A 24,783-nucleotide genomic window follows, 5' to 3' on the forward strand; every position below is an offset into this window, starting at 1 on the left:
ATTGATTAGGAATTTAGTGATTAGAAATTCAAATAACCTAATGGTGGGGAGGGAAAGACTATGTTTCTATTGCTACTGTTGGCAACTCTTTTTGATATTTATTGCAAATCATCCAGTGAGCCCACTTGTTCTCACCCCTGCTCTAGGATATGAGCAGATACAAATAGCTTTCCTGTTATTTTGACTCTGTGCTTTCTTGTAATGCTGGACATGGCATCCTGTTTGGTTTTTAAAGTTGCATCTTATTCCTTTATGCCACATATTTAAGTGGGGGAAAAAAAATATAAATTTACAGATTATCAGATCGCAGCTCCCTCCCGTAGTTTTGCCAGCTCAGTCCTTCCTTCCTCAGTTTGCATGTTTGTGAATAATAATGAAATAATAAATTGCTTCATTTCACAAGGGAATGGGTGTGCTGGATCATAACCTGGTATGCTAGATTTGATCCAATATAGTAACCCAGGCTGTTACTGGTTTTGAGTCGCAGATAATTTGTTTTCTTTCCTGTTCCCTTGCCACCCACAGTGACAGGGAGTGGTGATGTTCCATGTTTTTCTTCCCATGGCACACTGACCTCTGTGGTCTTCTTTATGGTCTTTGCCTCGTGGAATCATTTCTGGCTTCCGGGAGACTCTCCTGGATTCTGCGGCTCTGTTTCTAGGGCATCTGTCTATAGCAGAGGTGTCCAAACTTTTGGGCAGGAGGGCCACATTATCTCTCTGACACTGTGTCAGGGACTGAATTAATTTACATTTCAAATTTGAATAAATTTACATAAATGAATATATTAGATATGGAACTTGTATGAATGAATAAAGGTCTTGCAATAGCTTAAGGTCTATAAAAGTCCTTGCACAAAGCAAGGCTGGCCTTTCCTTTGCTGCCACTGCTGCATGACAGATGTGAAACGGCAAGCAGTGGAGGGAACCCTCATCCCCCAGCTCATGTCATCTTCACGCTGAGAACAGTTGCATTGGGCCAGCAAGGGCTCCAGCAAGTCTCCAGAGGGCCAGAGGCTCATTGGAGACTGGGGGCTCACTGCAGGCCAGTTTGTGAGTCCCTAAGGGCCGATAGTAACACCCCTGCTCTATAGTAACAAATCGTCTGTTTTTCAGCAATTTTCAGCTGCTGTGCTCCATACTCCCATGGCACACCTGTGGACCTTTTGCTGCACACCAATGTGCTGTAGCACACTGGCTGCAAAACTCTGCTCTGGAAGCATGGCTGGTATTGTTCTCCAGCCACTGCACTTTTTCAGGGTTGTTGGAAAACATGGGCCTGTCTGTCAGTAGCATAGCTAGAGGAGACAAAATGGTAAGTAACCCATTCATCATGGGTTACAAGTCATGGTAGGTATGTGCAAGCTCCTGGTTTTAGAGGTCTGCTACCTTGGATTGCCAGATGCAGGGGAGGGCACCAGGACGCAGGTTGTGTCTTGTTGCCTTGTGTGTTCCCTAAAGCATTTGGTGGGTCACTGTGAGATACAGGAAGTTGGACTATATGGCCTGATCCAGCGGGGCTCTTCTTATGTTCTTAAGTATTGCAGGCACCGCAATGCGCCATGCAAGTGATCCCTCCCACTCACCATCAGAGCCATCCTGGGTATTGAAGGCAATACTCAAGAGATGCCATTTGGTTCGGTGAGCGCCTGCACATTGCCGTTGCTTCTGGAATGGCTCCAACAGGGAGTGGGAGGGGCCGCTTACACGGTGCATTGAGATGTACTGTTTTGCCCACCTCTAGATACGCTACTGTTGTCTGTGCTTTCGTAAAATATAAACGTAGTCCTCAGTACCCCATGAAAAGGTAGACCTGCTGCCAAAATAGCCACTTTGTTTGAAATTATCTGCCCCTCCCCTGCCAATAACGCTGATTGAATATGAGTTCAGATGTGTATTCCCCCCCCCCACCCCGTTCACCTCTGCCAGCAAAAAACAGTTCTGTGGAGTAGGGAAAGCACTGAGCATCGTGCTCAGGAGAAACTCCACACAGGGCTGGCATTTTTGGCATCAGCCCTGTGTTTCTTAAGGCATGCAGTTCCACCTAAGTGGATCTAGCAAAACAGCTTGACTACATTTCCCTGTTGCATTTCAGAGAGTCTTGCCATTTAGAGGCTCTCCTCCTTTAAAGACACTTAGCTAATCAAACATAAGTGGGAGTCAACCATGAGAAGGGCATGAATCAATTTGTGCCTCTTTCTGAGCCTCCCTGATGCACAGTGTTTTCCACCCTGCCAGTTTATCATGTGGAGAGGAGAGCGAGAGTTTCAGAAATAGGAGCCATTATGACCTCACATGTGTGGAGCACTGCAGCATTGGCCGGGACTGACTAGGGTGATGCAACCTGATGGATTGCCTGCAATAAGATTAATTGCTCCTGGAAAGGAGTTTGCTCCAAGCACTTGAGTTGTTCTGAAGATTAGAGCGAAGTTATTGGGGCTGGAGTATATTTTTTGGTTAGAGCAGCCATTTTCAACCACTGTGCCATGGCACACTGGTGTGCCGCGAATGGTCTCCAGGTGTGCTGCGGGAGTTTGGTGGAGGGTCATTTATTAATAGGATCATTGGGGATATGAGTCCCCCACCAACAGAAAGGTGTGCCTTGTCAATTGTCCAAAAACTGATGGTGTGCCTTGACAATTTTAGTACCTTATTGGTGTGCCATGAGACAAAAAAGGTTGAAAATCACTGAGTTAGAGGGTATCAGCCTAGTTCTATACAGCAGTGGTTCTTAAACTTTTAGCACTGGGACCCACGTTTTAGAATGAGAATCTCTGAGGACCCACCAGAAGCATGTGAGGTGAGAATCTGCAAGGACCCACCAGAATGTCATGACCGGATGTGACATCATCAAGCAGGAAAAATTTTGACAATCCTAGGCTGCAATCCTACCCACATTTACCCAGGAGTAACTCTCCTTGTTAAAAGCATTTACATATAAGTCTGTTAAAAGTACAGACCTGTCACATTTCGCCAAATGCAGTCACATACCATTGTAGCATCAAGTCTAGTATATGAAAAATAAAATATTGAAATGAATGGGGACCCACCTGAAATGGGCTCGTGACCCACCTAGTGGGTCCCGATGGATAATTTGAGAAACACTGCTATACAATTTGCTCAAAAATAAGTCCCACTGAGGCAGTAAGAATTGCCTTGCTGAATCAGACTAAAAATCCTTCTAGTTCGTAAGTCTCTTTCTAAGAATTAACAGCCAGGTGCCTCTGGATAGTTTATAAGGTGGGCAGGATGAAGGCAACAACCCTCCCCTATTTTTTCCTTACCATCTGATATTGAGAGGTATAGTGCCTTTGAACATGGAGGCTCCATTTAGCTGTGGGGCAGCCTAATCCTGAGCTTCCCGGCAAACTGGGCTGCCACGATGCCTAAATGACTGCCACAGCATCCTGCTGGCAGTGTGCCAGGCAGCTGCCGCCGGCTTCTCTGGGGAAGGGGACATTTGTCCCCTTCCCTTGCATAAGGAAAGGAGCCCCACAGTGGGGCTACTCGACTCTGCACCCGCTATTTAGCCAGCACAGAGTAATGGAGTTCCGTATTGGGCTGAGACGCTTGACGCAAGGCTCCAGATCCGGCAGAGCTGAACTCTGCCAGTCCCGCCTCCTCCTGCCCCACTCCCCCTGCTCTCCCCCTGGCTTGGAACACCTCCCCCTACACCTCCACTTACCTCTCTGCCGCCTGGAGCTCCCACGGAACACCTGGCAGTGGTCACCTGTTCTCCACCCAGCGCTTGGCTCAGCCTGGGTGGAGCTCAGCACCCGCTTTGGCTTTGGAGAATATGTCACTGGTGTACCCACTGGCATGTTTGTGACACTGCATGCCGGCGCTGAGCCAGTGCACGAAGGTCAGGAGAGGGCCTTTAGGGCCCAATCTTGTTGTAGCCTGGCGCTGGATGTTGCAAATGTGTCGTAAGACACATCTGCAATACCCAGAGAGGAGTAAGCACCGGCCTTGCTCTGCCATATCCTATCCTCCATGTCAGGCTGTGAAGCCTGACACAGAGGTTCTCAAGTCTGTCTGGCAAAATAGCTGGCGCAGACTTGAGAAGCCCAATTGTGGGGCTTGGAGCTTTCCCTGGGGGAAGGGGATGAAAGTCCTCTTCTCCTGAGACCTCCAGTGGTCCCGGTGGTGCGATTAGTTTCTTAGCTCTCGGGTTCAGTCTGAGCCCAGGAGAGGCCATGAATGGAGAGAGCGCCTCCAGAGAGGTGCATGGGGGAAGCATGGACCCAATCATGGATAACTGAATCCGTGGATATGGGATCTGCGGATGCAGGGGGGCCATACTTACTTACTTGCAATTTATACCGTTTTATCTCCCTAGGGGGCATTCAAAGCTCTTGCAAAACTTTCGAGATGAGTCATTGGAATGACGGGGAATTTGTGATCCAGAGATATGTGAAACAGCGAATATAGGTTCTGCAGATACAAGGGGCGCCTGTACATTATGAATAATCTGGAGTTCACCAAAGCCACAGTGATAGTGACCGGATTTGTAAGACTGTTGGCCCAGCAGCACGAGAGAGATCTGTGTCATGTACGGAAGCCTCTCCCCAGGCTGCACAAACTAGATTCACTTTCACTTATTTTCTTTTTAAAAGCTTGTATATTGCCCTTTCCCCTTGGGAATCAGGACTGTATCAAGAGAAGACTTATCAAAATGTCACAAATAACATTCAAACCACCATGAACAATCAAACCCAACTGAAGCAGCAATGAAAACCAAAACGCTAAATTGAAATTTTTGATGTGGATGTATGGGATTTACATCCCATACAAAGCCACCAGTTTCTTCCCATGACTAATTCAGTATTGGGACCCAAATATTTCTTACTGAGAAAGCTATCTTTACACTTACCTTAAGCAGTAATTGCAACAAAACTAAAAAATAAGGAGGGGGAAGGTATATTGCATTTTGATATTTTATTGCACCTGTGGACCAATTAAACGGCAAGGTATGAGCAATTCTGTCTTATATAGCCTTCAGACATTTAGGAATATGGTAACAAGGAAATCCAGTATTTCTCTGAATACCCTCTTAAAAAATTTTTTTCCCTGGAGAATGTTCCTGATAGAAAGTAGGAGAAAAAATTAATGCCAACTTCTGTGGCACTTTTTTTTTTTTTAAACATTCGAAAAAAAAAAAAGACACTCCAGAATCTAAAGACTAATAGATGTCAAGGATCACTGGTCACTTCTCCTTTCCCGAACCTGCTGTCAAGTTCCCTCTGCTCGTTTCTTCCTTTTGTCCTTTTGCTTTAAATGTATTTTTTAAAAGTACTTTTCAAAGTATTAATTTTTGGTCCATTATTTCAATGTTGGAGAGCATGAGTGTGCGATGTGAAAGGAGGGTTGCCATGGTAAAATCTCATTATTGCTGAATTGGAAAATAATTACTCTGCCAAAAAAATCCCAGGTAACCTGTCAGTGCATGAGTTAAGGATGCCTGGGGGCAGCCTTGACTCTTTTTGTTGGAAAAAGGAATTTTAAAAAAATCATTTTTCCCTCCTTGTTATTATACTTTCCCCTCCTCCCCCCCATCACACCTTGGTTTCCTCCACCATTTGGTTACCAATGCCATTTAGCCCACCAGCTAACATCAGAACATGTGATTTTAATTGGGAATACGTATTCATGATCGCGCTTCACATTTATGCATGCAACTGGATTTGGTTTTTGTTTTCTTGATTTGAAAGTATGCAGAAAACATCTGATTAAAAATCTTGGATCGCGTTCAAGCTGTAATAGAAATTGGATGTTTATACCTATCCGTACAGAGAATCTATAATTTAATTTCTACTCTTTCCAGCCAGTGGGACTTTTGGATCTGAATGACGGAAAGAAATATACGACTTGCTTTGAGTTCCATTTCCCTTCAATTTCTCAAAGCCCAGTCAGACTGACTTGTCTGAGTCCTAGGAAGTTCCAGGTCTTTCAAAGTAACTTCCTGAAAGACTGAAAACACTTTTCAAAGCATGATTCAGTATCTGGCAGTCCCTGGGTCAAATTTAGGTCCCCTTGGAATAATCTGTCCAAACCTAGAGATGAAACAGGATGTGAAGGAGTACCATTGGGGGTGACAGAACTTAGTAGCAGGTGTTTTGTAGTGGTGGAGCATAGGATCTTCCTTGGCTCACTGTCTCCTCATCCCCTTCTCCGGCAAAACCCGTTGCCAATCAGGACATTAAAATACAGTGTACCCTTCTTATCTACAGGTATTGTGCTCACGTATTTCAGTATCTGCAGATGCCAAACCTGCAGCTGGAGAGCCTCAGAGGACCTCTCGAACTTTATAGGAAGTGCCTCCCGGTTGTGTTCAGAAGATGTTCTGAGGCCCTCAAGCTGCACATTTATTTATCCATGCAATTCAGTATCCGCTGAGAGCTCTCCTTACTGCCATTTGTCCGTTGCTTAGGAAGTAATATACTGTAGATGGTTCAGTGATCTATTAACAAATTTATCAAAGCCGTTGGCAATCATGAGAGTGACAACAGTTAAGTGTGGCCTCCTTTGTCATGATTCGTCTGTGCTTGGGGTGGAATTCTGAACGGAGTTGGTGGGTGGCAGTGCTCTCCTGTTTGGCATTTGGCTGCAGAATCCTGTGAGATTAACTCATGCGCGACATGAGACAGAAGCGGGTGAAGAATGCAGAGGATGGTGTTGGGGGTATTCATTCCAAGAAACAAGGCTGGTCTAGGTTATTGTGATCAGCAGAATCCGTTGTATATTTGGCCACTTGGATGCTTGCTTTGGCCCTGGCACCAGCTTGTGTGTATGTGATGATGTGATGTCTGCACTGTTTTGAGCAACCCTTCTATGCTAGAAGCATCTAGAACAGCAATTTTCAACCTTTTTCGCACGGTCTTGAGGTTATGGGATGGTTCAGACAATATGTCTGACTGGCCTCACCATCCCATAAAGAGGACTGTGTGTTCCTCTTCTCCACACAGTATCCTGTCCTGCTTCACATAGTTGCATTGGTGTGGTGGGGAGTGCAGAGCATCCTAACTGCCTTGAACTATATGGTAGCATTTAAATCACATGGTGAGGGACAGTTTGGGTTCCCCCCCCCCCATGCAATTATGCAGCAATAGGATGCTGGACTGAGAAGTGAAAGAAGCTTGTGCACACAAACCCCCCCCCCCCCCCATTGATCTAGCAGGCTGAACAGGGAATGTTGTTGGTGGAGGAAGGAGGGAAATGGGTCATAACAAGTAACCTCATTATAACCTCATTATCCACAGATTTTTCGCCTGCGTTTTTATCTCAATGCGATGAGAAGGGCCCTTTAAATTAAAGGAAAACAGTTGTTTAATGTGAGAGAGGGCAGCCAGCTGACAATCCATCAATCATTCTCTCTCCAGGCACTTAGAACAACTTCACTCCAAGGCAAGCGACCCCTTCCTTCCCCCTGAGCATGTGAAAGATAATAATCACTTTGCATTCTTTCCCAGCACTGCTCTCTGGGTGAAGGAAGGAGTGCTGGCTCAGAGTGAAGCCTTTCTAAGCACCTGGAGAGGGACCGATTGATGGATTGTCTACCTAATGACTCCGTCTTACATCACAAAGGTCAGCAAGGCTGTTTTTAAATTGCCCAGCAAAGGGACATTATTTTTTAAATGGATTTGCTTTAATGCAATTTTTCCACCCACGTGAGTTCTGGGAACAGAACCCTCTCGAATAACTAGACTCAACCTGTCTAGATAACAAGACAGCGGTGTACTGATGTCTGTGTGATATTCATATTATTATCTGTGGGAGTTCCTTTCCGGGAACCCCCCACAGATACTGGCAGGGCGGCACAGGGACCAATTGGATGACAGTTTGATATTAGAGAGTTGTGTTGCGTATTTTTGGTATGGCATGTCTTTGAAACACCCCAGGCCCATACCAAAATATCAGAACTAGTTTTAATAATCTTCCAGCATTGAAAACGTTTCCCAAAATTGAATATGAAATCTGATTTCTGAGTATTGAGCCTTCTAGGGGACCGGTTAGCGATTTAACAAATGACAACGTAAAACTGATTTATTTTCTTCGTTTTGAATGAATGAATGTTTTATTCCCTCTTAGGACAGTGACAACCTCTGGTGGGATGCCTTTGCAACGGAATTTTTTGAAGATGATGGAACCTTAACTCTTTCATTTTGTTTGGAAGATGGACCAAAGCGATACAGTAAGGGACAAATGTATTAATAACTTTCTATCTTTGCTTCTAAAATAGGTTCAGATGATAGCTTAAGGAAGGCACTGCCATGATAAGCTATTCAATAGAAGACAGGGGTGTTGAGGTGGGTAGAATGTTGGACTTGGATTAGGGATCCCTGAATTCAAATTCCTGTTCAGCTGTGAAACTTCTGCATGCAAAAAAGTCAAATTAATTGCTTTCAAGCCCTGTTCATTTTCGGAGCTCTTGTTGTGATTCATTTTACTTTGCTGCATTCATTTCAGGACTAATTTGGAGGGAAACAGTTCACATTTAGAATCTCATTTATTTTTGAATTTGGTGGATAATTCTTGTTTGTTTTTGTTTTTGCTATACTGACGGCTGTCGGTTTTTTTTTCCCTCATGCTCAAGAATATGGCCATCGCAGAATAAGGGCAAGGGCAACTAAGCACAGGTCCAATCACTGAGCTATGGATGAAATTTATCCTGCACATCCCTGATCTTGTCTGATCTTGGAAGCTAAGCAGGGTCAGGCCTGGTTAGTACTTGGATGGGAGACCTCTTGGGAATACCGGGTGCTGTAGGCTTATACCATAGTCTTTCGAGAATGAAGGCTGCCAACCAGTTCTGGGTTGCTTAATGCTTAAATTTGTTGCACTGTATATTAGGATCCTGGTTTTCTACCAGTAACATTTGGGCAGCAAAATCCTATTCCAGACTGGGCTGCCAGCAGAGGCAATTTGCAACTGTGGAACAGAGTTCCGCTGTCACAAAATGGCTGGTGACGGCGCTCGGAGTGCTCTGTCGGTGGCCATTTTTGAAGTGCTTCCGCAAGAACCAGGTGAGCTGCTAGAGCAGATAAGTCAGCAGTGAAGGTGGGGAAAGGGGTAAAACTGGGTAGAGTGGGAGGACGAATGGGGGTAGGAAGGCCTCAGGAGGGGGTGGACCCAGCTACAGTGGTGCATGCTGGATCGTTCTTATCACACTGATCTACAGGTTGGAGCGCACTTCCAGAAGTGCACTTGGACCTGTAGTTCATAGCAATAAGAAGCTTGGGGGAGACTTTCAGAGGGTCCCAGACCCTCTCTGAGGCCCGCGGATGCCCCCAGGTAGGGAGACAAGCCCCTGTGTCTCCATGGTACTGCGATCATTGTGACGCTGTAGGGACGCATCCCCCCTAGTCCTCGCCCCCGCCAACACTTACCAATGGTTCTCGAACTCCTGGAGAGTTGCTGCTGCCCTACAAAGCCTCCTGATTCCCCCCCCCCTTTGCTGGATATAGCATGCTCCTTTTGGGCACAGAAGGGGGAAAGGATAGGATTGGGTCCAAAGTGATTAACAGACTATCCCGCCCATGCCAAAAGCAAGTGAAAAATCAAGTAACATGATCATAGAACAATACGAAAAGCAGCAACGCCTAGAAACAAAGTGATAACCCGTGGAATTGATGAAGAGCTAGTTTCACACAGTCCTGGCTCCTAATGCCTGACAAAAGTAGAGTTGCTATATTTTGGACCAGTCAGAGTTTCCAGACTGCCTTCAAGGTAAACAGCATTAGAGTAATCGAGTTGAGTGATCAAATACATTCCTGGTCACTGCTGCCATCTTTGCACCAGAAGCAAATCCAGGCGTACGTTGAACCGTTCCCTCCTGTAAGAGAAGTGTCACCTCATTGGAAGTCATCATTTCCCCTAAAACTTAGTAAGAAGAAGCGCCCACCATCAGCACCTCTGCCTTGTCTGAACTGAGCTCCCCCCATTACTAGAGGTGGGGGGAAAAAAAGTGATAATGAAATAAAAACAAATAACACTGTTTTCTGCACTTCTCATTTTTGTAAAGAAAAAATAAGCAGAAAAACCTCTCTTAAGAAAATAAAATAAAACCATTTTATTTGGTGCATGGGGGGGTACAATAGGAAGTGCATGGGTAATGTGGCTGCATCTGCTGACACTATATCGCCTATATCTTCCACCTCGTACACTTTTAAAGCAATTATAGTTTATAATTAGTGTCAATTTTGAATGTGCCACTGCAATCTTCAATAATACTGCTTTCTGCACTTCTAACTTTTGGAAAGTACCAAATTGGCAAAAAAATAAAGCCGTCTTCTCCCACCTCTGCCCATTACCAAAGTTCCTTAAAAGCAGGACAGCCCCCATAATGACTTTGGCGTAGATCACTGACTCACTGACTCGGGAGGGATCTCACCATCATTTCACCTCTCATCAGGGCTCTGGTTTACAAACCTGAACTCACCACGCTGAGCAGCTTGTAGAGCCACTAGAAAATAGTTGTGACAACGGGAATATCCTTTCCTGCTTGACAAATTCTTTCTTGTGTAGTTGTGTTTTGCAGAAGAGCAGCCCCGTCCGATCTAACTGGACACTAATTGCTTTTCTACTGATACATCTGCGCCTGTTAGACTGATAACATAACTAGCAAATTTGATATCTGACAAGTTGACTCAAACTAATTGGGACAGATCAGCCGTTTCCACTTTTGCTAGAGGCTGTAATTTAAGGGCCTGTACAGAGTCGTCACTTGCTTTGAAAGGCAAGAAATAGTAATTCTGTCAACAATGATCCCTTAAACGGTGTTCAAAGTAGCTTTTTCCTTTTTGCTCCTCTGGAAAGAGGCAGGCACTTGTCAAATAAACACCTAGAGAGAACTGATAAAATGAATTAAATGTGTGTGGGTGATATAGTGATGATCAGTCACTACAAGGAAATAAGAATCTTCCAAGACATTTAGCTGAAAGCACAGAGGTGTTCCACTGGTGTGTGTGTGTGTGTGTGTGTGTGTGTGTGTGTGTGTGTGAGAGAGAGAGGGGGGGCAACCAGGATTGCTATAACTGAATGGATTGGAACTCTTTCTCATGAAACTCAATGTTCCCTTCCATGGTTTACGTTGTGAATTATAACTAAGAGGATTGTTCAGTCAAACCAATTGATCAGTAGGTTAAAAAAAATTTACAATGGAAGAAACAAAGCCACCTTTTAATAATTTGAAAAAGAGGTTCTTTTAAACATGTGCCATTCTGCTAAATGTCTCTTCCATAAATAACCCTGTTTATTATAAAATAATAAGAGCAAAGCTACATGTGATGATTAAAACATTACTAGCCTTGACAGTTTTAGTCAGTGGTTCTCAATACTTTTTAGCAGCAGGACCCAGTTTTTAGAATGACAATCTGTTGGGACCCACCGGAAGTGATGTCATTTACGTGGAACTATGTCATGGCTGGAAGTGACAGCAGCAGGAAAACACCCTATACGACAAAATCAAATTTAATTAAGTAAGTAAGGGCATAGTCCTCACCAACTTTCCAGCACTGAGGTAAATGCAATGCAACTCCAAGGTAAGGGAACAAAAATTGCCTTACCTTGAGGAGGCCTCCGTGACTGTTCCCCAATTGTAGGATGCAGCACATGCCCCATTGACATAGCTATGCCAGTGCTGAAAAGTTGATTAGAATAGCGCCCTAGGTAAATTAAAGGTTTACAATAAGTATAAGTTAAAAATATATATATTTCAAACAAAAAAGAACCCTCCTAACTCTCCAAAGCAGTTGCTGATTTGTTTAAAAAAAATTCTCTGATCATCGCAAAGCCTGAAATTCTATCTAAATTTACCTGGGAGTAAGCCGCATTAACTATCATTGTTAAAATGACATACATAGTAGCCTGTACAGATCTGTAACATTTCCCCAAATGAGTTCCCCATTTTCCCATGATAGCATCAAGTCGAATATATTAAAAAACAAAATACACATTGAAATGAATGGGGAACCTGCAATTGGCTCCTAACCCACAGTTTAAGAAACACTGGTCTTCATTAATAGCAGCCAGGTCAGGATTTCTGTGGATCAACTGGCAGATGGTAGGGGAGTTTAACTTGACTTCCAGGCTTGGTCCCAATCTACGCCATGTACCCCCCCCAAAAAAAAATCTGGCTTCTGATTACCCAGGAAGATCCTATTGCTATAAGTATGTGCTTCCCCGCCCCCCCCCCAAGATACATGGCAGCCAGATGCCTCCCCGAATCACAGAACTTGACACTGTGCTGGGGGTAGGATTTAAAGACCCCTTCCCCATCATCATGGTATCAACTGATGAGGGACCATAATTCAGCTGGTATTGATTAAAGAGAAATTAAACCTCTTAGGGCGTTGTCACTTGTGTTTGACCCTAATTTAATGCAAATATTTAAAAGTCTATCCTTAGGTATTCTTAAGACTGAATCATCTGTCATGAATTAAAGACAAGACTGAATTTTTCTCTTGCCTTTCCCTCCGCCTAACTTGCATTCCAGTTGATAGCATAAAAAAGTCTTAGATAGGTAGACTTAAGCTTTAACCTAGTAGTTCCCAAAACACTAGCACCTTAGGGTGTCACAGCGCACTCACAGGGGTGTCGCAGGATGTCTCTGTCCACCTCTCCTACCAACTCTCCCACGCACCACCATCTTGGATCTTGCAAGATCTCACAAAATTTGGACACTGCCATCTTGGATCTTGCAACAACTTGTGAGATCCAAGATAGCAGCGCCCGGTTGAGCCAGGAAGAAGAAGCTATGGGGGCACTGTGAGCCTGGCAAGTTTGGGAATCACTGCTGAGTAATTTGCTCAGCCTTACAAAGTTGTTTGCAGAAGTTACTAACCTGCAAAAACGACAGTGGACTTCAAGAAGCAAAGAATCCAATCTCTTCTCATTTAGAATTGTTCACCTGCCTGGTCACTTGTCCTTAATCTTCACTCACCACAAGCAACCAGAAGAGTTCAGGGCTTCCCTCATTATCTGCAGGGGTTTAGTTCCTGGAACCCCAATAGATACTAAAATCCGCAGATGTTGGAACTGGAGGATTTCAGGGGGCCAGTCTGAGGGATGAAAAGCACAAATTTCAGTTTCTGGCCAAAAACCAGAAGTTGTGTTTTTCAGCCTTCTGGAAGACTTACAGACAACTTTGGTCAGGTTTGGAAGACTACAGGTCGCCCACTCCGCAGGTTTGGTACCCGTGGTATTCAATTCTGCGTGTACCAAACCCACAGATAATGAGAGCTGACCTGTACTTACAAACCTGGATATATCTTATCATTTATCAGAGAACCAGCAAGTGATTCATGCTCAAATAAAAAAAAAATCTGCTTTGTCACATAATCCTCTGTAGTGGAACTTCTTGCTGAACTTCCAGTCTCAGTAGGTGTAGTTGACAACCTCCTTGTTGGTATTCAGCTTACACTGAAAGCCTGATTATTTCAGCCAGCTTAATTGATTTTGGGCACAATCCTAAGCCCTTATGTCAGTGCTTTCCAGCACTGGCATAGCGGTGCCAATGGGACATGTGCTGCATCCTGCAGTTGGGTGTCACTCACGGAGGCCTCCTCAAAGAAAGGGAATGTTTGTTCCCTTACCTCAGAGCTGCATTGCCCTTATGTCAGGGGTTAGGATTGCACTCTTCATTTGCTTTTGTAGTGCTTCCTCTTTTGGGGGTATTTTTAGTTTTTTTTTTCACTGCTGTTTTGACTTTCTTTTCACTTTTTGTTGCATTCAAGTTATATTAAAACTGCCTTTATTTTATTCCCTCCTTTTTTTCTGATTTGGTTGCTGTTTTGGAATTTGTTGTTTTAGGATGATTCGGTTGTTGCTGTGCTTTTAATCACTGGGGTTTGTTTGTTGTAAACTGCCATACAGAAGAAGAGCTATGTATGTATTTATTCACAAATTTATACCCCACTTTATTTCCCTATTGGGCATTCAAAGAGGCTATCTGCTTTTAAAAATAAATAGCTTTTAAAAATAAATAGAAATGCATTAAATTTTGCAAGTTGGTTTGGGCACTTGCGGAGGTATACATTTGGGGAAAAGTATATTTTTTGTCTTGAAGTTGGGTACCAAATCAGTTCAGTAGTGGATTCTCATGTTAATTTTAGGGAAATCACTCCTTTAACCCCCACAGATTCACTATCATAGAATGGGAACAATGGTGACCCACTTTGAGGGATTGCGAGGATAAAGGAGATGAGATAAGGATGTAGCCTAAGCTTGGGGATGAGCTGTAGATCTGAATAAATATATGTAATATAATCAGTGTCACCTGAGTACATTGGTGGTTCATTCATTGCACTCCTTTAATCGTTCAGAGCAATAATTAGCATATATGTCATAAAAGACGATGAGGTGGGGAGAGAGAATTTGCAACTTATCACCATAATAAAGCAGATCATTTTCACAGTTGTAGAAGAACAGAATTGCCTCTCTGTTAAGAGCCTTTGTAATCGCTGTACCAGGAGTAAATACTAGACTCTGATCCGTTGTTGACCGGCTTCTTTGTTTCTCGGAGACAAAATATTTCCAGAACAGAGAAGAGGAGCCCGTTTGATTGACAGTCCTTAGCAGAGTCTCCCCGGCTGCTATGCTGACAGTGTGGTGGTGTGCATTTTGCTGATGTGGTGGAGGCTGACAGCTGATTGACAGCCCAAGACTGTGGAGACAGGGGAAAAGATGAAGCATGCTCAGTAAGAATAATGTGCAGTGTTTATTCAGCACTGCAGAGAAGGGGGGAACTGGGTGGTTAACTCTTTCAGGACCAGGTGGCAGAAAAGAACACATGTCCCCAAAGCAGTAGAAATGGAGGTTTGCTTTTCTGATTGTGATTTATAGTCAAAGCTGCAGCCATCTCAGTGGAACACAAGCTAAATTACACAAACTGCAAAAATGTTATTGCCGAAGCTCCTGTCCAACATTTTCTGAGACAGCTGAACAGGTGCTGTGGCAAATAAGGCATATTTTCTTTCTGTTAATGTCTTTGTTAATAATAAGTTAATGAATATTTTGCTTTATGCTTCATAAGCCAGAAATTGGAACTAGCCAGTCACAGGGACAATACTTTGGGCCTGTAGCTCTCATATAAAGTCAACTACCCTTTTAATAGTGGGAAAGGGTCTTCTGTGACTTCTTCCCCACAGACCTAGAACATTCTTTTGTGTTTGACCTGGTGGCTGTGCGGTTGAGAGTGGGCCAAAGCAAAGATGTCGTTGAAAGAGGGTGAAAGTCTTCTGCGGACAGCCAGCTTCTGATCTGGATGCTTTTAAGAGGGTCCAGGAGGACTAATTGACCTTTTCTGCCTTCTTGATCCAAGGAGACTTCCTTGACCATTGTGGCCGCTGGTTGGCTGGTTAGGTCTTTTGACCAGAACTGGTCGGGGTGGTGTCAGTGATTCCCGAGCTCAGTCTTGAGCAGCGTTGCTAGAAGAGTCAACTGGAGAAAGTCAATTACCTTTAAAGCTCCTGTTTCAGCAGGAAAAAAGGGAACAATGGCACTTCTTGCTCAGTCTGTCCCTGGCCTTGTTGCCCACCCTCGCTCTAAAATACCTACTTAATCCCCATGTTGGCTAAATTGCTTCCTGTTGCTTGGGGCAATTGAAGTGGGTGACAAATCCCTACCTTTCACAGTGCTGTCCAGTGGCATTCTCAGAGGAAAGGCTCAGCACTAAGTTTTGCAGGGTGCCTCAATGCACCATATAAGCTGCCCTTCCCCTTCCGTTCAGAGCCATTCCAGTGGCAAGAGCAAAGTGGAGGAGATGCCCCGCATTGCTCTTATTGTGTGGAATGGCTCTAACAGTGGAGAAGGGGGCTGCTTACAGAATGTGTTGAGGCACCCTTAAAACAGCGCTGTGCCTCCCCTCTGGGAACGCCACTAGTGCTGTCCTTAGCTGAGTGTAGCTGCACCATTGTAAAGTGGATAGGTGCCCCTGATGCCCTGGTCATTTACATCACTGTCCGCTTCATGTAGGTTTGCATGACACTATTTGTAACTTCCTCCACTAGGAGGATGTATGGGCAGAGATTCCTCACCCACCTCAATCACCTTTCTTCAGATGACTGATCAGGCAACCCTAATCTCCGCCACACACCTCTCAGTTCACCAGTTCACGGCTTGTTGCTAGCTCAAGTTTTGACAACATGGTATCTATAAGAACGTAAGACAAGCCCTGCTGGATCAGGCCCAATGCCCATCTAGTCTGGCTTCCTATATCTCACAACTGCCCACCAGATGCCTCAGGGTGTGCACACAAGACCACAAGATACTTGCATTTCACTGCCACCTCCCTGCATCTAGCCTTCTATTTGCGCTCACACCCCCCAGCAAAGACACCAGATTGCAAGTGGGTTTAATTTGTGCTACTTTATTAAACACAGTGACCAATTTTTAATGTATGAAACCTACTGAATATACTTTCCATAAGAACATAAGAACAGCCCCACTGGATCAGGCCATAGGCCCATCTAGTCCAGCTTCTTGTATCTCACAGCGGCCCACCAAATGCCCCAGGGAGCACACCAGATAACAAGAGACCTGCAAGGCTTCCTGGGAATTGTAGTTAAGAACATAAGAACAGCCCCACTGGCTCAGGCCATAGGCCCATCTAGTCCAGCTTCCTGTATCTCACAGCGGCCCACCAAATGCCCCAGGGAGCACATCAGATAACAAGGGACCTGCATCCTGGTGCCCTCCCTTGGACTGGCATTCTGACATAGCCCATTTCTAAAATCAGGAGGTTGCACATACACATCATGGCTTGTAACCCGTAATGGATATTTCCTCCAGAAACTTGTCCAATCCCCTTTTAAAGGCGTCCAGGCCAGTCACCATCACCACATCCTGTGGCAAAGAGTTCCACAGACCAACTACACACTGAGTAAAGAAATATTTTCTTTTGTCTGTTCTAACTCTCCCAACACTCAATTTTAGTGGATGTCCCCTGGTTCTGGTGTTATGTGAGAGTGTAAAGAGCATCTCCCTATCCACTCTGTCCATCCCCTGCATAATTTTGTATGTCTCAATCATGTCCCCCCTCAGGCGTCTCTTTTCTAGGCTGAAGAGGCCCAAACGCTGTAGCCTTTGCTCATGAGGAAGGTGCCCCAGCCCCGTAATCATCTTAGTCGCTCTCTTTTGCACCTTTTCCATTTCCACTATGTCTTTTTTGAGATGCGGCGACCAGAACTGGACACAATACTCCAGGTGTGGCCTTACCATCGATTTGTACAACGGCATTATAATATTAGCTCTTTTGTTCTCAATACCTTTCCTAATGATCCCAAGCATAGAATTGGCCTTCTTCACTGCCGCCGCACATTGGGTGGACACTTTCATCGTCCTGTCCACCACCACCCCAAGATCTCTCTCCTGACCTGTCACAGACAGCTCAGAACCCATCAGCCTATATCTAAAGTTTTGATTTTTTGCCCCAATGTGCATGACTTTACACTTACTGACATTGAAGCGCATCTGCCATTTTGTTGCCCATTCTGCCAGTCTGGAGAGATCCTTCTGGAGCTCCTCACAATCACTTCTGGTCTTCCCTCCCTTGCCAGTCTGGAGTGGGTGGGAAAAAAAAAACAACTACCATCTATGGCCAATTCAGATTAAAGAAAAGAATTCCTAAATGGCTGTTGTAATGCGTGACCAGCTGATCATAAACAGCTACCTGTTCATCCACTCTAAAGAACTGCTGAGTAGAGACAGAGAAAGCCTTCATTTGGGAAAACATCTTAAAACCAAAAGGCAATTTTCAAACCTTGATCATTTATGATTGCAGGCAAATGTGGAAGGTGAATCACTGAAGTTTAGTTACGACAACAAATGGTGCATGTTTACCGTGATGTTTGGTTCAGATGAATCGGTCTGATCTGTTTTATCTATCAGATTACCGATTATAAACCTTCTGTCTGCAGCCAAAGAGCCGCCTCTTGATAATTTCATGTATATTACCCAGTCTGGGGTTATCAGAAAGGCCAGGTGTTGTCAGGGTCATGCAGGCAGCAGGGGGAGGAGTCATTGTGCAACACAATTCATTGATACTCAGTAACTTTGGTGTAGTGTGAGCATAAATCATTTGTTTTATAGCTGATGCTGTAAAAGGCACAATCAGAGGGCCTCCACCATACTTTGCATATTATACTGCATGATTTAGCTTCTGGTTGCTAACAGCATTCCCAAAGCCATAGAATGCCATAGCATTCCCATGAAGTATATTTTGCTTCTCTTTTCCCTGCTCACACTGTGCACCAAGTGTTAAATACACTCTCTGTAGTAGCTTGATAGTACATCTGCTGCTCTTGTTACTGTAAAGAAGTGCTGAGCAGAGGGTCCACTCTGTCACTTGGCATGTCCTCTGCTTTGCTCTCACTGCCCAGAATGGCGCTGAAACGGGGGGGACGGGGACACTTGCTTGGTGCATTCAGGCACTTGCAGAACTTAGCGCTGTGACTTTCCTCTAGCTATGCCTGCTACTCATGATCACTACCTACCAAATTTTCCACACTTCTGTGTTAGGCATGTTAGGAGTCTTCCTTTTGCCAGCAACAGTTTAGCAGTTGCCAACATGTTACTAATCAGTGATCCATTTTCATGCGGTACACAGCCTGTTCTATCCTTTAAAAGAAACAAGTCAAAGCCAGCTTCTCTCTTGTTAATTGGTTCTTTGTTTTACTTTTTTCTCAAACCCCCAGACCTTCCTGCGTATACAGTATGTAGGAGGAAACCCTGCATGTGAGTTTTACTCCTATTCTCTTCATATTCTTGCCCGGCTTCCACTGAGTTCCTAATTACATGCATTGCGACTGTGCTATACAGTATTTGATCTTGTAGCTCATTCCCATCCTATGAATGAGCCCTCTGTAAATAGATAATAAAATCTAGTGAGAGGACACTGGGTCCATCCTGTAAATTGGATCACAGTCCAGCCGTGGTGAAGTCATGGTATATTGGTTCTCCATTCAAATCCCTGACAGGTTTGCTGCTGCACCCTGTTATTGCCCAGATTTGTGCCACTTTAAGAGCCCAATCTACCTGGGCTGAGAGTTAGAGGCACTCCTCTTCTGCGGGCACTGGCTATCATAAAGCCAGTTGTAACAGGTGCTCTGGCAGTGCAAGGTGCTGCTGGGGTGCCAACAGGAAGGCCAGAGCCTTTCCACACACTCCAGAGCAGTGCCAAGGTTATGATGATGGAGGTAAGGTGATAGAGAGATGGGAGGGGGTGTGGCGGGCAAATTGGGGTGGCAATGGGGGCCAGGATGGGCAGATCTGGAACCGGGACAGGTTTGGCGGCAGTGGTAGCCAGTTAATCCTGACTCCCTTCCTGGACCTGATCCCTGGCACAAGTCCACTTTTTGGAACCCTAAAGTCATTTTCAGGACACTTTTCTGCAGCTGCAAATATGTACTTTTTTTTTTTTTTTTTGCTTTGGAAAGCTGAAATGACAATATCTGTGGCAGCCCTATTTTTGTGAGTGTCTGAGGAAAGCCGGCTTCCAGGGCTGCTTTTCTGTGTGATCTGAAGCTTCTCTTTCTTATTGTGTACACCCCGCAACGGTCCATTAATCTCAGGGAATGGAAACCAATACCGTCTGCCAGTCTCGACGGCGCAGAGACTGGGGCTACCCTGGGCAAACCAGGGGCGTATTCCAGGTCTGCCAAGAATTACTCATAAGAACATAAGAACAGCCCCACTGGATCAGGCCATAGGCCCATCCAGTCCAGCTTCCTGTATCTCACAGCGGCCCACCAAATGCCCCAGGGAGCACACCAGATAAATCACCAGCCATCTGCCGTGCTTTTTGTACCTGCTTACCTTGTCAGGAAAAAAAAAATCATTGCCAGCCTCTACCATTCACGTTCTGTTCCTTTTGTGTCACACTCGCCTAGTTCTTCAGTGGAAAATTACATTTGCCCACAGTAATAAATTGCCACAGTTTCTAAGCTGAGGCTCTTCTCTGTACCTATTCATTTCTGCAAAGTCCCAATAATTAAACATCACTCAATAATTACTACATGGCAGAATAATTTCTCCTTTTCTACATGTTGAGATTATTTTCTTTGTGTTTCCATTTTTTCCCCCTGTTCCCCCTCTCTTATTTTTTTTTTGCCATGTTTGGAGATAATTGCTGAGCCTTGTGTGTTCTGCACTGTATGTGGAAAGCTGGAATCTTTGAAAGCCATGAAAAAGAAAAGCCGAGTCTTTCTGACCTTGTACTGTTTCAGCAGTTGCCTCTTGTAATCATATTACAAATCCATCTCTAGTGTTTATTTGTCTGATGCCTACTTTTAGAGCCTTCCATCCAACCGAATCAGAGCATGCCAAGGTATTAGGAAACAATTAAGGGTGGTTGCTTAATTGTTAATTAAGCTTAATTAAGCCTGGCTGCTCCTGTTCTCACAACCATTTCCAGCATCATTTTTTCTCTCTGCGTAATCCAGGTTTGTCCTGGAATGTGTATACAGTACAGGTTGGACCCTGGTATCCGCGGATACCGGGATCCAAATTTAAAACAAAAAAGGTGCCAAAATTCAATGTTTTTATCTTTCTGCAGCCAAACCATGCAGTTTCCAAGAATATAAGCTGATTTTAAGACTGAAAGACCCACTTCTTGGTCAGCGTGGTGGTTAATTTGTTCTCCGAGGCTTGCCCCAGCATGCATCACAAATGTGGGAGAAGGCTGGAACCTCCCTGCAACACAGAAGTGAGTCTTTCAGTCTTAAAAACAATCTTGGAAACAGTATGGTATTGCCCCAAAAACATTTGAGACTATATGATTGCTCTATATGACCAATAATACACTGGCACCTATGTTCCCCTCCTCCCAGGATACCCAAACAGTAAAGAGCTATTTATTTAACCGCATACATTTTAGTTAAATTATATTTGCAGCTACAGCCAGATGCCCAAGGGCTTCACTGTAGTTCATCATACATTTTTGTTTATTTACATCTCGGATAGTTGGCTTGACAGATCAGTGTTTAGAGCATGCATGACTTTTTAACATTTTGAATACCCTTTTATCTGATACATTTCAACTTCAAATAGTACAGAAATGCATACCCATTTTTACTAGTATGACAGCCCAATCCTAACCCATGCTGGAACAGGCAGGCTAACTGGCCTGCCCCTTAGCCAGTGCGGATTTGAGGTTGACTATGGTGCAACCCGGGGCAAGGGGAATCAAATTTCCCCTTACCCTGGGTAACGTGGCAATGGCCCAAATGGGGCTACTGAGAGCTGCGCCTTCTCTTTAGCTGGCACAGATTCGAGAAGCTTGACGCTAGGCCGGGCCTCCAGGGAGTGGGGCACTTAAGCCAGATCCTGGCACCACCACCCTCTTGGGCCCAGACTGTCCACTGACCTACGCACCACCCATTTCCCCCCACCGCAGATTTCCCCAGTTCTTCCCTCCCCAGACCCCTGCGCCAGCATCTTGCTACTGGCACAAACTCGCTGGGCTTGGTCCAGCGTGGGGAGGCTGGTGCGTGTCCTTGCACCAGCTCCTTGAATCTCAAGGAGGTGCAAATGTGTCTTATGGCATGTTTGCGACACTCCTGGGCTGGCACAAGCGACTTGCATCGGCCCAAGAGTGACCCAGGATTGCGCCCTGATTTCTTCTGATGACTCCGCATAAAATGTGTTGCTTCATCAAAAGATAGCTTATCTCTCAAGAATGACAACTGTTTGTTAAAATTATGGTTTAGAATTTTTTACAGTGTTCTGTAGTTTGGTGTATGAAAAATGAACACAAATACGATCTTCCTCACAGAAAGTTTACACAGGATCACTGTTCATATCCGAATTTACACAGATATTATAAGAATATAGGTAGGTTAGGAACAGAGTTATCAGAGGAAAGCAAGCAAATGGTAGACAGTGCTTAGTAAGTAGGCTAGACTTGATACCTATTATATAAAGCTGCCTATTATCAATCATTTTTATGGTCATTGCAGAAAAGCAAAGTGGCAAAGAGGGAGTTTGTAGAAAAAGAGCGGAGTGGTATTGTGGATGTTGTTTAAAGGGAGTGTCTCCCATTTAGAGGATGCAGTTTGCAGTGCTGTTCATTGCAATTTTTAGCTGCTGCTGCTGGTACAGATATTACAAAAATACAGTGTACTCCCAGTATCTGTGGATCTGAAATCTGCAGTTTTGGCTCCCTGCAGATGCTGTGGATACTGGAGGAAAACCACTTCTGGTTTGCTTGTCAAACTAGAAGTATCTTTTTGAGGCCTTAGAAAACCTCAGGTCACGCCCAGAAGGCATTTCTGGTCATGTCCTGATGTCCTCTGAGAGCGCCCCCTGCAGATCTTAATATCCACTGAGGGTTTAGGAATGGATCCCCTGTGGATACCTAGATCCAATCTATACACAAGCCCCATGGAGATGTTCAAAACGGGAACTAATGAATACTTGGGTGGCAAGTATTCTTGGGGTGGCATTGAGATCAACCAGGTTGGTCACTGGCCAAGGCCCTTGCCCTTCAGAGACGGCCCACCCAGCTGGGCTGATCCCTGATGCCTTAGTGCTGGTGGCAGCAATACTGCCCAATGCATCATCAGAGCGGTGGCCAGGAGGCCCTTAGGTGTCATGGCACACGGTTTGGGAACCACCATCTTTAAGGCAAAAGAATCATAGGTAAAAGGGCTGGGGGAAACCCCTGCCCTGCCAGGCAGTATTGAGCTAGATGGCCTGATGCCTTTCTGGAAAAGGCAGCAATATGTGTGGACCTATAGTTTTCAATTGATTTTAACCCCCCCCCCCCACACACACACACCCACACCTCAGTGTCTTGTTACCAGTTCTAATTCCATGGAAACAAGTGGGATAGGAATAACCAAATGAAGACAAATTGAAAGAAATACCCAGTTATCTTGGTCTTTGTTTTCACCACTATGGGGGGAGAGGCACACAAATTGCTAATCAAAACTAGTCCATGATTAGCCAGGTTCTCAAAGCACTCTGCTGATGGAATCACCAGCACAGAACCTTCATCAGCAGGGCCAGCTGAGAAATGATGTATAGGCTAGTAGTAGATGATGGTCAATGATGGTGAAGTAATAAAAAAGGACCCTTGCACAATAAACCTATTGCCAAACATACTGTGAGGGTAGAAGGTCAATGGAGTTTAATTTGTTTCATTGTAAGATGGGAAGTTTTATGTACAGGAGATGAATTGATTGCATTAAAAGACATTTTAGTGTGTGATGCAACTGGTAGCAAAATTAAGCCACAGCTATGCAAAAAATAATCATATTAGCAGGGATCATGCTCATGCCATTATTTAAGCCTTGTTATAACAAGCAGGAGCTACTTCAAGATTTCAGTGACCTTGAAACCGTTTGCAATGGAACTGTTGCCAGAGCCCAGCTCCACTGATTCCTTCAGAGAACTGCTGGTGTTCAGAACACCGTGTGTTCTGGATTGCTGCTAGATTTGCATCGCCTTCTCTGTAAAATAAAGGTGATTGTAATTATGCAGCATTTGTTGTTGTGTATAAAAATGATGCCCGCCCTCCCTCCCCTTCGTATCATGGCACAGTCCCTGATCTGACTGCACTGAGAAATTCATTGTGTAGGCTTGCAATGGTGGAGGGGAATTAGTGAGATTGTGTGGGCAAAGCCATTCAAATGACATCAAACTCACCTTTTCCTACGGTTTTTGAACAATAAATTCTAATGTTACCCAAGTAAAGGAATTAGGAGCCTGGGGTGGAAAAAAAAAATATGCCTTTTGAAAGACTGTTTTCCAGCATTCGTATCCACTGCTCTTAGCAAGAAACACTACTTTCTGGCCTCATGCAAAGCAATAGTTTGAGTCTTTTTGTAATATTTCTTTTCCTTTGTAACATAATTTTGAAGCTTTGCTAGTTTTTCACTTTGGGAAAATGCACCCCTGGATCTGCCAAGTACAATAGTGGCACTGGTAGCCAGCAGACAAGAGGTTCGCCGGAAGTTAGCTATAGTGCAGGGGTCTCCGAACCCCGGCCTGGAGGCCAGACCCACGGCCAGTCTCTGATCCCCTGAGAGACTCTAGCCCAGTTGACCAAACACAACCGGAGTTGTGCTTGTGGGATGGGGGAATGGGGGTCCATTTAAGTGTGTGCTTTATTTCTTAGGCTGTGTTGGTGCTTGGAAAAATCCTGGGCATTTGAACCCATTCATTTATCTAAGTACCATCTCTAATGTATTTATTTAAATTTCATTATTTGATTATTTGATTTTTTTTTCCCGACCCTCGACACTGTACCAGATACATTTTGGCCCTTTGGCTGAAAAGTTTAGAGACCCCTGCTATAGTGAAAGATGAGTCAATACTTTGAGTCTCGAAAGTATTTTCAGTCTCGAAAGACTATGATATAAGCCTACAGCACCCGGTATTCCCCGGCGGTCTCCCATCCAAGTACTAACCAGGCCTGACCCTGCTTAGCTTCCAAGATCAGACAAGATCAGGCATGTGCAGGGTAACAGTTGGCCTTAAGCATGCTCATGTGGTATGTAGTGTGCAACCACTTATGTGCAACACAAGTGAGAGGGCTGTGTAAAGCAGAGCCAGAATAAGAATTATTACTAAGAAAGCCTGTTGTGCTTTTTTGGGGTTAAGTGCTCATGGAAAGGATGTCTTTGAAAACGCCTGGAGAATTGGAATTTTATATACAGTTTGATTACCCCTTATCCGAAGTGCCTGGGACCGGAAGTGTTCCAGGTTTTGGATTTTTGGGGATTTTAGAAATTTTGCTTAATCATAATGCTACCCACCACTGTTAAATAACTGAGAGGCTTGTCCT

General features: G+C 44.5%; 1 protein-coding gene and 1 pseudogene across 7 annotated transcripts in view; one reads left to right on the forward strand and one right to left on the reverse strand.

Annotated features, from left to right (window-relative positions):
* Positions 1-24,783, forward strand: part of LDB2 (LIM domain binding 2) — a 227,708-nt gene that overhangs the window by 82,718 nt on the left and 120,207 nt on the right. For all 7 annotated transcript variants that reach the window (XM_066631795.1, XM_066631797.1, XM_066631796.1 and 4 more), the window contains exon 2: positions 8,088-8,190. In XM_066631795.1, the coding sequence (XP_066487892.1) occupies positions 8,088-8,190 (103 nt within the window). The remainder of the gene's footprint in view (positions 1-8,087; positions 8,191-24,783) is intronic.
* LOC136656679 (5S ribosomal RNA) lies at positions 24,358-24,478 on the reverse strand (annotated as a pseudogene).

This window comes from Tiliqua scincoides, chromosome 6 (genome assembly GCF_035046505.1).
Source record: "Tiliqua scincoides isolate rTilSci1 chromosome 6, rTilSci1.hap2, whole genome shotgun sequence".
Taxonomy (NCBI): domain Eukaryota; kingdom Metazoa; phylum Chordata; class Lepidosauria; order Squamata; family Scincidae; genus Tiliqua; species Tiliqua scincoides.